The sequence below is a fragment of the Centruroides sculpturatus genome, unplaced genomic scaffold, assembly GCF_000671375.1.
Source record: "Centruroides sculpturatus isolate CEXI.00-Female unplaced genomic scaffold, Cexi_2.0 scaffold1631, whole genome shotgun sequence".
Classification (NCBI taxonomy): domain Eukaryota; kingdom Metazoa; phylum Arthropoda; class Arachnida; order Scorpiones; family Buthidae; genus Centruroides; species Centruroides sculpturatus.
The window spans coordinates 26,387-40,660 of record NW_019385719.1 but is presented as its reverse complement, the minus strand read 5'-3'; the positions used below and the strand labels follow the sequence as shown (position 1 = coordinate 40,660).

Sequence of the window (14,274 nt, the reverse complement as noted above, 5' to 3'; positions counted from 1 at the left end):
TGTAGACGTTGTCTAAAGTAGTAAAACTTCATTCAGTGATACTTTACTTTGCAGAGGAAAGGGGGGTACAGTATTGGTAGGACGTCATAAAAACGGGAAAGAAGTCGTAAACTTTAGCATTATACCGGGGGGCATCGTTATTTGGACTGTACAGCTTTGTTTAGTAGTAAAGTTCCACCCCCCCCAGAAAAAAGACAGAGAGAAAAGTGGGAGCTCTTGTTTTACTGTCAAGATGCTTACAAACAACATCTCGGACATCCTGCCGAAGGGTCGTAAATACAACTTCTGTTGTTACTCAGGCCTCCTGCACCTCATCATCGACAACTAATACGTCACTCCCACTCTGTACAGTTGCGATATTGCGACACTTCCGAAGTTTTAAAAATGTTTAACGACCAGAAAAATGTAAACATCACCCCCCTCTCGCCATGGAGTGAGGTTTATGTCGCCGCCTTACAAAAAAAAGGGGTATCGGCAGCGCCGGATTTTCACGTCGGATAAGTTGGTCGCATCTACGGGCCTCCAGTTATGAGTCTACGGATTAGGGCCTGCCTTACGAATCTAAAGCTTGGGGCCTATAGCGCTATGGCCTGGAATTATGAGCCTATATCTTAGGAACCTCACATTTTCACGTGTCTCATTGTTTTGGTGGAAGGGAAGGGCCTGTATAGCTTATAGCCTAGCTTAGGGCCTCACATTTCTTGCGTGTAACATTATCTTAGTGGAATAAAAGGGCCTCGAGTCATGCGTGTCTATCTTATAACCTCACATTTTTACGTGTATCATTATTTTGATGGACAGGAAGGGCCTGTTAAATGTTGTACCTTAGGGCCACAACATGTTTAATCCAAAGGAAAAGCTGACGAAATGAATTTTATAAGCATTAAAATTTATAAATTAATTAATTATTAAATATTAATAATTATAATTACATAAAACGGGCATTAATCAGGCATAAAGCGATTAGTCTGACGGCCTTTTAGCGCTGGAATTTAAGGATTTTTTTTTAACTAAAATTACTTTATAATTTAATTAATACGTTATAACGAGGTTTTTTTTTTATAAATATATAAATTTAAATAAGTTTTGTAGCTTAATAATACAGAAAAATAAGTTTTAAATCCCCAAAACTAGGGCATGATCAATTATTTTTGTATGTAAACTCCATTAGTTTTAGATTTAATGGAGTTTGGACTTGTAAATAGATTAATTATTGGTTATTAATAATTATGCCTCTACACAAAAAAGTAGGCATAATGGAGGACTAGTTTGTTTGGATTATTTCCTGCCAAATAACATGCTAAGCCACGTCTGCAACAATACAATAGAGGAAAGAGCAAAGATCACTTACGTCACGATTTTTATACTTCTTCAACACCTAACATTGGCGAAGCTTTAACAATACTCATTATTGATCGATAGACCTTCTATAACGTGTTTTTAACCCACATTAAATTAAATTTATTTAATGTTTTATTTAAAAAAATACTCCTCCCCACCCTACAGAATTAATGTTTAAAAAATAAACTTAAAAGTCCTTCCTAAGCTCTGCAATTACACTTGAGCCACTCCTGAGATCAAAAATTAGACTTAAAAGTCCTTCTTGAGCTTAAAAACTAGACTTAAAAAAGTCATTTTTAAACTTATAAATGAGATTCAATTCCTTCCCAAGCTTAAAAATAAGACTTGAGTTCCTCCTAACCTTAAAAATTAGACTTAATTTCAAAAATATTTACCCCCTCCAAAAGAAAAAAACTACCTTCCTGCCACTACTTTGAAGGGTTGTAGAATGCTGTAATTATTATATAATCACTTTATACCTTATTTACTTTGTATGAGGCATTAGTTATGAGGTGATGTTGGCCTCCTAATCATTTTATAATTTCTAACGAGTTTTCTGTATTTAAAACATGGAGCAGATAGTTTTAGAAGATAATAGTGCGAATGAGCCAAGTGACGAGGTCTTCATCTCATTCAAAACAGCCTTGAGTTATTTGCCAAGGTTATGTAAGAGATGTGTGGAATGCCTTATCAATCAGTCCTCATAAGTTTTTCAATGAGTAGGAAGTTATAGAAGGGATGCCGCTAAAGGACTTTTAATGAAAAATAACCTGTTGGGACCTTTCTGATAAGAGTTTTAAGGATTTTTTTTTTTCCTTTTAGTATACTGAGGGATCCAAAATTAAGGATGCTACACCAGTTACAAGTAGTCACTAGTTAATGAGTAGATTCTGTTGTTTTTAACTCTAGTAACAAGTATTTTACTAGTTAATTAGTAGACTTTTCTACTGTTTTTATAACTTTCTACTGGAATCTTTTTAATTTATTTAAGAATTTTGTTCAATTTTTACAGCTTAAAATGGTATGATAAAGCTAAATTCCTCTTGCAACAGCTGTAGGTAGAGCCTCGCTAACTCAATTAAGGTCTTGTTTTTTTTTGGGGGGATTTTAAAATTTTTTTTTGGATTTATAATTAAATTTAGTAGATTAGAATTTAAAATCTACACATAAATCAACTCTAGAGCACATATATTTAGAAGGGGGAATGATTTAAAATCAGTTAGGTTAAAATCCTACAATTTATTAAGCAATAAAATCTTAATCTTTATATATAAATGTGTGTATAAATCCTATCAAAATATCAGTTTTAATCTCAGAAAATTCATTAGAAAATAATTCTTGTTCCTTAGTTGAGAGGAAGGATAAGTACAGCATATGGACCTCCTCCAAATTTGACTTGGCAAACCGATTTGCATGGTTTCTATCCATGAAATCAGCATGAATAATCATCACTTATTGGTTATTAGCTAAACAAATAAATTTATGAGACTATCAACAAGATAATTATGCCTCAAGGCAATTTGTTGCTGAAGTTATTTGAACATGCTACGATTTTAACGTTCCGCTCCATCTTATCTCATCTGCTAGGAGATAAGATGCTATCTGAATAGGATAAATGGCAGCTCTTTACTGACGAAAACACCATTAATAACGGTTTCAAACTGTTTAAACAGGAAGCCTAGAGGCTTAGGAGGCTCATAAATAGTTACATTTTACAATATTTCCATGAATTATTTTCTAAAATTAAGATATTTCATTTTGCTCATATGTAAATGGTGCTTTTAGTTAAATTTCTCCATTAATAATGCTTCAAAACTATACAAACAAGAAGCCTACAGGTTTAGGAGGCTCACAGATATTTAAATTTAATAATATTCTTCTAAATTATTTTATAAAATTAAGATATTTGATGATATTTCTATGTAAACAGTGCTGTTACATCTTAAATGAGGCTATAGATGCTATCTGAATAGGATAAATGTCATCTCTTTACTGATGAAAACTCCATTAATAATGGTTGAAAACTGTTTAAACAGAAAGCCTAGAGGCTTATGAGACACAAATACTAAATTTACAATATTTCTTTAAATAATTTTCTAAAATTAAGTTATTTGATGATAACCTGGAAGGTGATACGGTTACATCACAAATGAGGCTGTTAAAATTAAATTAAATTGAGAAATTTAATATGAATTGTAGATGAGAAATAACAATTTATTTATTTAAAATTAAGGATATATTATGGAAAAATACATATGTAATTTTGCAATAGTACTATTACTGCTACAGCTTAGAATTACCATAATTACTCTTCATTATTTTCCCTTAATCATCATCAAATTAATGATTTTTAGGTATTAAATGATCTAAAATTGCTTATTATTGATGATAAATTAATAAGAAAATACATAATTTTTGAAAATTTAAGTTGAAAATAAAAAGATAATCTATTCCAACACCTTCATCCTGATTATCTTCCTATTTTTAACCCTTTAAACTAATTTTGAAGGGTTAAGAATATTTTTTTACACTCAAAAATTCATTTTTAAGTTAAAAAATTAAACAAAATTTAAGTTAAATTTCATAAATTAATGCTTAAATTATTATTATTATTATATAATACAGTATATACCCTATTGGAAATATAATGGTAAAATCATTATTAGAGGATGTTAATGACGATAATTAAATTATACTTCATCTGGGCATAAAAATTATATGTTTATTCCTCACATAATAATATTAAATTGCATCAAAAGAAGAAAATGTGTGTTTTTACATTAAAAAATTTAAAGTTTAAAGCTTTTTTTTTAAGGTAAATTATTCTGCATTAATGTATTTTCTTATGACATGTAGAATTAACCTAATGAATTATAGAAAAATCTAGTAAAAATATATAAATTCTATCTTAAAAAAAAATTATTCAACATATAAATAGATTTTTCTATAAATTAAAAGCATTAATAATTCAAAACATCAAATAAGCAGACTTCATGAATAACAAAGCATACACTCTACATATTATATATTAATTTAACTCTTTATAATCCTTAGATTTTTGTACAATAATTAAGCTTTAAACATATTTAAAGCATTTAAATTCCTTTGAGATTCTATTATGATAGCTTTTAATTGAGTAAGATTAAAAAGTAGAAGTCCTGTACCGAATGTCAGACATTTTATATTAAATCATCCAATATTTACTTTGCTCTGGTCTGATTTTTGCAGGAAATATTAAGGATTTGGTAAACTTAATTAATGGTGTAAAGAGGCTTTAAGGCCTTCAATTAAATTAAATTTAATTAAAAGTCTGAAAGCCTTAACGTATTAGAATATTGCAACATACTTCCTGATCTCATATATATGATTAATTAAATCTTATTTTTCCTTCTTAGATTATCCTCATTTAGTTTGAAATAATAAAATATTTTATATTTAGAATTTATAATAAAAATCCTTCATGAATTTTTAGTTAAAAATTTCATATACAGTACAAAGTCTTCATGAGTTTATAAAAACCCCTTAAGGCTTTCATGAGTTTAAAGGCCTTCATGAATTTATAACAAAAGGTTCATCAGTTTATAAAAAAAGAACCTTCAAAGTTTATTAATTTGTATTAAAGATCTCATTGAATTAATGTAAAGACTTTCATGATTTTATGATTAAGAGCCTCATAAGTTTTTATTAAATTTATAGTAAAGGTTTTTTTTTTTTTTTTTTTTACTTTATATTAAACAGTTCTCATGGGTTTATAATGAAGAGCCTTATAAATGTTTATTAGGTTTATACTAATGCTACTCATGAATTTATAGTAGAAGTCTTCATTACTTAAAATAATAAAGACCTTCATAAGTTTATAATAGAGTTTATATAAAGGACCTTCATCATTTTACATTAGTTTATAGTAAAAAGTTTTATGAATTTGTCATAAAGGTTTCTGTGAATGTGATACTAAGAGATTACAAGTAACCTTTACCACCAGTAAGACATTATAAAGGCCTCTTCACTGTAGTACATGAAGACCCTTAGTACAAACTTCATTGAAATCTTACTATAAACTTGTAAACTTTAGTATAAGTTTAATACAAGCTTAAAGGCTGAATTTATAGCAAAGGCCTTCATAAATTTATAATAAAATTACATAAACTGTATAGGATCTACATAAACTAGGATCTGTAGTGTACTACAGATCCTAGCAATGTCCTTAAAACACTGTACAATGAGAAATTGATGCCACTTTAACCATTCATTCTTTATATACAAGTTGATAGATTTAAATGATAGGCCTAATTTTAAATTCTATCAACATATTAATATTTATAATTAGTATAATAATTTATTTACATTATTTAAATACTTTTAAAAAACCACTTTAAATTAATTGTTGGCATTAAGCAATTCATCAATACCATTTTTTTGTTGTTGTTGTGTACATTAGGCTGAATGAATTAAATTATTGAAGCGAGCAATGTATAGAAGCCTATATATATATGAGTCTAATTAATCTTATCTAAACTCTAAGTTTAATTATCTTAATGACTATCAATTTTCTAAATCAGTAGAATTTAATTATATAAAAATTAACTAATTACATGCTATGGCTATCTCCAGTTTCATTAAATTCTATTATATCACTTTTTCAAGCAGGCCTATAGAATTTATAAGCTATTTTTTTTTTTTAAATAAATCTATATAATATAAAATTTATAGGAATTTGAAAGATTTAAATATGGCAGGCCTATCTAATGAGTTATTTTATTGAATTTTTAAGCATAAAGTTAACTCAAGTAATGAATTTCTGTAAGAGAATGAGCTAAATTATCATCGAGAAAATTAATTAAATATTTAATTTTTTACATAATTTTATATAAAAATATCTTTTAGAACATTAATTAGATAATTTAGAAGCTAAATCAATAAAATTGTAATTGAATTTTATGGTATTACAAGGCAGATAAGATGTTTATATTGTGATCAACTGATTGAAATTTAATCTGTAGAGGAATTTAAATAAATTAAAATAGGAAAATTTATTAAATATTTCATTTTTAATATAATTTTTATGTAAATAAGTTTATTTTGAGAGAATTTAGGAGTTAATTATCACAGAATTAATAATATTATGATTATTATAGCATTACAAGGTAACTAAACTGTATATTATGCAATAAGTTTAGGATATAATTGTCCTTTATTTACAGGTTATTAAGAAAGATTTTAGCCTCAAGCCTTAAATTTAAGGCTAAATTAAATTCTAGGCTTAGTTTTAGAATAAAAAATCCTTAATAAGAGTAAAATCTTGGCTGTTTTTATGATACCAAAGACTTTAGCAAAACACAAAACTTTATGAAGGCCTTTCATAGGCCTTACAGATATTATCTAAAGCATACGAATAAGCATCATACCCCTCTCACAGGGGGTTTATTCGACACGGGGATCACAAAACAGGGTAACTGGCTCGGGCCTGTGCCCATCTGAAAGGCCCTGTAAGCAAGTAAATGCAGAGCAATACGTTAATTTAAAAATCTAAGCGTATTTTCCATTAAAACACATTTAGAAGAGGCCCTAAATAGGGCCTCAACCTCACAAAAAAAAGCGGTAAAAAAAATCGAAAAGTTGTATACACAAGCGCTCAATCTAAATTACACTGAAGATGATATAAACACGTTTAAATTAATGAAATTAAGGCCCTATATGTATAATTACAATTAAGGTAGGATATATATCCTTACATAATATTACGTATCAATGGTGAAATTCGGCATCGACGACAGAATAAATTATTCGGAAAGGAGTTACGTGGACATACATTGGTTGATAATTACCCGCCTATTATTTATCTACAAGACATAATTACCGATAATTTTGATTAATTACCGAAATTAAGGCAATGCCACCTGCAGTGTAATACATAATTACTCAGAGAATTTACTCAGGATGTCCTTTACACCTGAAAGGATCTTCATTGCAAAAGTTGAAATTCAGAAATCTGATAATGCTTCAGGCGTTACAACATCGATTCTCCTATCTAAACTATAAGGTTCTTTCCCTATCTTAATTTTTTATCTCATTTTTAACACAAATCCCTACGAATATTTAAATATTTAAAGGTTTAATTCGTGTATCTTGTCTTCGGAGGAAGAGAAAAAAAATATCCTTTTTGCATCTATGAGTTAAGCGCGGTTCTCCTAAAATATAACGATTTTGCCTTATCTTCATGTTTTAACTCATTTTTTACACCTATCCTTACGAATATTTAAGTATTTTAATTATATTTTAAGGTTTAATTCGAGTATCTTGGCTTTGGATGAAGAATTTTTCCTCTTCCTCTAAAGCCATGATCCTCATTGCATCTATAGTCAAGTGCTGAGAGTCTTGAATATTCTTAAATAATTTAAGTATTTTATAGTATAGCATCTTCATGGCTTTGAACTATAGAATCTTGGCCTATCCCAGGACTTTTACAGTAGAAAATCCTAGTCTATCCTAGAATTTTAGAGTACCTTATTCTTTACTCCAGAATTCTACACGTTTTCAATATTATGAACCATATAATCAGCCTTTTTCATAGTTTTATACCAATCTCCAAGATTTTATAGTAGAGAATCCTAGCCCAGATTATATCTTACTCCTAAATTCTAACCAGAATTTCTATATAGAATCCTAAATATTAAAAATAATAATAATTTAAAATTTTTCATATGGTTTTATACTAAAGAATATTGACTATCTTCAGGATTTCGGAGGAAGATTCCTGTCTCAAGGATTTTGACATACGAATTTTTTAGTCTATCCCATGAAATCAGACTAAAGGATTCTAGTTTATCCTAGGATTTTAAAATAGAGAATCCTGGTTATCTTATTTTTTACCCGTAAATCCTAATCATTTCCAAAATTTTAAAACAAAATCCTAACCTAAATCGCAGGATTTTAGAGTAAAAAATCCTAATCACCTCTAGGAAGGATCTGTCTCAGGATTTTGGCGTACAAAATCCTAGCTTCTATCAGGATTTCATAATAAAAAGTCCTAGCTTATTCCATAACGTTAAGAACGAAGAATCCTGACATTACTCGAGGTTATATTATTGAAAATCGATGCTAAACTCAAACCAATAATTACTGTCTACGTTCATCCTTAATAATAAAGAATCCTAGATAATTAAATTAAATTAAATTCTAAAATTTTCTTTATTTTCCTATAAAAAATAAGGAATTTTAAATAAATTTCACTCATTTAGCTCGCTATATTTTTAAAGTAGCAAATTCTAGTCTCATGTGCGATTTGAGAACAAAGAATCCTAGAAATTTAATTTAAGGAAAAAGGATTTTTTATATTAAAATTTTTAAAAATTCGAAGGATTTTAAAACGGAGAATACTGAGTAACTTTAGGAATTTAAAGTAAATAATACTATACTGAGTAGTATACTCAGTATATTATTACTGCTCAGTAACAGAGTACTCAATAAGTAACAGTACAATACTCAGTATAGTATACTGAGTTGCCCAGTATAGTATACTGAACAGTAACTCCGGGAGTTTAGAACTAAGGATCCTGGAATACCTTACTCCAGGATTTTACAATGAATCCCGAATAGATCATTAGAGGATTTTAAAATTTAGGATCCTGAGTTACTTACTCAAGGATTTTAAATAGTCATGTGGTAAATTGAGTACTCTAGGCGATTAGAATAAGGAATCCTAAATATCCTCTTCTAGAATTTTTAAGATGACAAATCCTACACTGATTAACTACTCCAGGATCACCCTTTACTGAGTAGCCTACCCCCATGATTTCTGAACGAAGAATCCTGAGTAAAACAAATTCCAAGATTTTAAAATAAAGAATTCTGTAATCAGCAGCATACTCCAGGCGTTTAGAATAAATAATTCAAAGGATCCTCTTCCAGGATTTTAGAGTAATGAGTCCTGCATTGACTAACCTACTCCAGGATTTTAGAATGAAGGATAGGATCCTGCACTGAATATTCTATCCCTAGCTTTTAATATGTAATATCCTGCACTGAAAATCATATTCTGGGATTTTAGAGTGAAGAATCCTAATAATCCTTAAAATTATACGTAATGAACATCTTTAAGGATGATCAGAACTCGCCCCTAAAGTGCATTTCTGAAGTGGAATAAAATTAATTTAAATTTGAATTTTATTTATTTTAATTAAATTTTAATTAAATTTTCAAAATTTAAATGTTTATTAATTAAGAAAACATTTTAAAATTTAATTAAAATTATATATTTTTAAGGTTTAATTAAGATTTAAACAGTTTAAATCCTTCTAAACTGATGAGCTTTGCATTAAAATTTAGTGGAGTTTACTTTTAGGTCAATGATTCGTATGTTCATAATGAAAAAAATTACCTAAAGTTAACACCTACAGCAGCCACATATTTTCGAATTTCGGCACTAAATTTTGAAGATTTAGAGGTAGGAATTAAATAAATTTTTGGTTTTTTAATTAAATTAAGGCCTAAATTTTTTAAATTAAAAAAGGTTTTGTGCTTTTAAACGCATTTAATTATTTAAAATAGCGTTATAAAATGCGATATAACACATTTGAAGTTTAGCGAAAATTTCGTGAAAATTAAACGCATTTTCTGCGCTTAAATGCAATTAATTTTAGAAGAAAATTAAATTAGGTCTTACGGCTTAGAATTTAGCAAAATTATTATTAAAATTTAATTGCAATTAAACGCAGAAAAATGAGCGTAAAGCTTGTACATCAATGAAAATTAGACGAATTTTCTGCACTAAATTGTAATTAAAGTTAAACAATTTTAAAAATCAATTAAACTAGAAACTATCCTTAATCAGGATTTATAAAAATTAAAAGATTTAATTCTAATTTAAATGCAAGGAAAAGGATGGGAGAAAGAAAAAGCGCGTGTAGAGATGTAAATTTCGCGAAAACTAGGAGCAAATTCCGCATTAATTCGGAAAGAGTTCCGGATCCGGAAAGCAACCACGAATCGAAATTCACGAAGATCAAGTAAGATGAGGGCCTTAAAAACAAGAATAAAGGTCGTAGAAACAAATGATACTCACCTTGGAAAGGGTAACCAGTAAACAAAGGCCTAATGTTTAAAGGACTTGATACAGCCATGCCTTCTGCTTAAGAGCAGTACGAAGCGGCCGTGGGCCACTCGGATGCCCAACTAAACACTAAATGTCAGGATTGTCACACACACAAGGGTAGTGAAGTGTTGCCGGGCGCGCATGCCACTTAAAAACACGATTCCTGTACGCTCCTCGTGCCAGACAACATCATCTTGTCGTAGAGTTGCAGGGGGGTTGGACTGACGTCCGAGGCTACTCCCCTGATTGGTTCGTGGTTTAAGGATTGTTAGGGACACTCCACCTTCACCTCTCACTCTTACCTGTTTGGTTTTTATTGGAGAAGATGTATCAGATGATCTGCCCCCATTAATGGAAAAATTGCGAAATTAACCGTGAAATTCTTCTTCTTGCTAATGGGCGAATTAGCATTTGTACCCCTTTTTTTTTATTTATTCTTCCTCGTGTTCTTCTAGTGTTCTTCTTGTGTTCTTCTCCTCGTTCTTCTTCACCCTCCAATTCAATTGGCCTATACTAGGGTGATTTATACCCCCTGCCGCGGAAGTGAGTTTATATGATAATGTCTTGTATACCTGCTCACGTGTCGAGAAAACTTGTAACCTTAATGGGCTAAAATGGCTTGAAATTAGTGGGGTGAGACCTTATTTAGTGGGTTTTTAAAAGGTTGGGGGTATAAACTGCATGGAAATTAAATTATTTTTGCCTTGTTTGCGGGTTTTAGTTGTTAAATTTATCTGCTGTGAGCTGGACCGGATTTTCAGGTAAGCTGTGGATTAGGGCCTCGATTTATCAGTGTACTGTTTAAGGCCTCATATTTTTTACGTATAGTTTTATTTGGCAGCGAGGAAGGTGGGTGTTAACGAGTCTAGATTCAATTCTCATTATGCATTTACCTAATGAGTAAAATAGACCCCATATTAGTTAATTTTTTGAAGGGACATGCTTAGGGCCTCGCGTTACGAGACTGTATCTTAGGCCTCAACTTTTACATATACTATTACTTGGTGGGGAGGAAGGTGCATGTTAACAAGTCTAAATCTAACCTCACTTGCGCACGAGTAAACTAGACCCTATATTAGTTAATTTGAGGGTTTTTAGGGCAATTATGGATACAGCCTTACCAGTCTATAGCTTAGGGCTTCAGATTTTTACATATACCATCATTTGTTGGGGAGGAACGTGCACGTTAACAAGTTTAAATCCAACCCTCGTGCACGAACTTGAGTAAATTAGACATCATATTCGTTAATTCGAGGGTCGTTAACACCAGTTAGACCCACAATTTCGGATCTAACTAGCAATAAACACGTGGATTCGGATTCTAGACACAGGGATAACAGGCGTTTCCAAAAATGTTTTTACCTTCCGAAGACACAAGGTAGTACTTCATACAGACCCAGTTAGGGTTTCTCCTACCTCCCAGCTGTGGCACAGTTAACTCCCACGTGTAGAATCTTCAATAGCATGATATCTACAGAGGGGTAGGAAGAGATCAGAAGAACCGCCAATGACTCCGCTCGGGGCGATACTTGGCCAGTTTGACCTTCCTCTGTGCATCTGTCATTGTGTCCAGTTTCTTTTCCCATGCAGGAATGTTGGAGATTTATTGACAGCCCTTCTAAAATTCTGTAATTTCCTCTTATGACCCCCCTTCATTTTTTTCTTATAATCGCTCTATTTTGGCACTTACTTGGCGGTTTCTGGCACGTTTCACCCGAAGCCCTTACGTATTGATAGCAATGGTCTTGTGTGCGTTCTACTTAACCCCCTCTAATTTTCTTGAAGAGATTATAAATCCATTCTTGTTCGTCGATCCATCCGCATGTCTGTCCAATTCTCGAAAATTGAAGCTAATGAAACGGGGGAATCAAAGAAGGGGGAAGAGAGTGTTTACAATTTTGGGTTTCACGCTTTTTCTTTTTTTTTTTTCTTTAGGGGATACGCGTGTTGTCGATTGTTCGGATCCTGTTTGGGATGTTTTTGCAACGTTCTTATTTATTTTTCTTCTTTTAAATCGCACCTAAATCATCCGAAATTGATGCTTTTTCGACGAAATTTATCATGGAGTCCTACTTGCAGGTTTAAAGTTGGTCGTTTTAAGGGGAATTTTTTAATGATTTATACAGGTTTTCAAGCAGAGGAAATGAGTTGTAACCTTTCTGGACACGTAAAAATTAAAGATAAACCACATTTATCTAGGATTTTCTCTAGAAAAATTAAAGCTTTACCGATTTGTTTACAGTCTTCATAACAAACATGGCAGCTTGTGCAGGCTTTAGCTATACTTTAACCAACTCTAGATGCCATAATATACGTAAAAGCACATAAAAATTCATTGAATAAAGTCGATTTAAAGGGTTTTAACTTTAAATAATAAAAAAAACAAACGTTATGAAGCTTAAAAATACAATTTTGGAGCAAAAATACAGGATTTACCCCTCTACAATTAAGCTATTTCTCTAATTACCCTTTCGAGATCGAAATTAACAAAGAAAGAGATATTAAAATCCAACAGGTGGCATACAAGAGGGGCCTAGAAGAGGCATAGAAGGGAATATTTACTCCCAAAAATAAAGTCAAGCCCTATAATTCATCCCGGGGTTTACTCGTTTTAATTAGGCTGCTCGGAGCCAAGAGGGAGAGTGAGAGAAAGAGAGAGAGAGAGAGAGAGAAAGATGCCCTCCGCCTATGACCGGCAATTAAAGGCCCCGTTGGCCCTCCTAGCGTGTTGGATATTTTACTGGCTGTAAAATTCCGACTACCGGATTTTAAAAGGGCTTCAGGCCCAGATAAGATTATGCTTCGTGGGTGTCCACTACATAAATTGTTTTATTGTCAAACTGTCACCAAGTTCACTTGTACGTCAGCCCTTAGCAAGATTTTACCTGGTACAAAACCCCATTTACTTAATGAGGCGATTATGAGCACTTAATGAAACATTTCCAGTCTTCTTGAAGCACTTATAGAAACTATTTTGTGTTTCTCAAACGTCCCTGAAGCTGTTTGTGTTTAAAAATTCCGTTTTAAATTGTACTTTCTTGGACTAATTACGTTGGATGACCGAAAAACTTGCAATTAATCTCTTAAACATAGCCTTAGTACGTAGCCTTATGTATCAGGCTACTTAAACCTGCTACTGAAGCCTTTTAAGCTAACGTAAACCCTCTTTGTAGCACCAGTATTAAGGACCAAGTGAGAGGAATTACATGCTATAAACTCTTGAAAAACAGGCTACAATAAAGCCTCTTAAATAAAGCTTTGTTACAGAAGGCTTTCGTTGCAATTCTCATCTAAGAGGCCTTCATTGTAAAGCTTATCTAGAAGGCCTTTTAATCTAAAGTTTGCTATAACTACATGCACTGAGCCTGAATTATTCCTCTTCATTTAATAAAACCTAAACTAACAAGCTTAGGCTAATTGTAGCCTGTCAACACAGACATATAAATAAACTATAACTGTATCAGTATAGGCCTGTTTATTAAGCAGTTTCTTTTAGTAAATAGGGCCTTACATATGACTGTTTTTTTTTTTAAGGATAGACAAAACTTTAAAGGCATAAGTAGAAAAATAAACTCATAGGCCTTTCCTAAAATTAGGTTTTTATTAAATTTCTGAGCGAAATGAATAGTTTATCTCTACGTTAATTTGAAAATACATAGGCCTATATGGCGGTAGGCCTGTAGGCCTTACATTACTTTAGAGTATATTACAGGGTTAAAAATTAGGTTTTATAGGCTTAAAATTAGATTTTTTTAAGCCCAAAATTACATTTTATGGGAGGAACATAACATTTTTATAGGGTCGAAATTACGTTTACCTTGATGAAAATGTGATTTTTCTGG

The 14,274-nt window shown here is 31.2% G+C and overlaps 1 protein-coding gene across 1 annotated transcript in view; it reads right to left on the bottom strand.

Annotated features, from left to right (window-relative positions):
* LOC111641518 (protein gooseberry-like) overlaps positions 1-10,600 on the bottom strand; it is a 35,701-nt gene extending 25,101 nt beyond the window's left edge. Inside the window, exon 1 of the mRNA XM_023387687.1 lies at positions 10,403-10,600. Within this exon, the coding sequence (XP_023243455.1) occupies positions 10,403-10,460 (58 nt within the window). The 5' untranslated portion in view covers positions 10,461-10,600. The remainder of the gene's footprint in view (positions 1-10,402) is intronic.
* Positions 10,601-14,274: the final 3,674 nt, after the last annotated feature.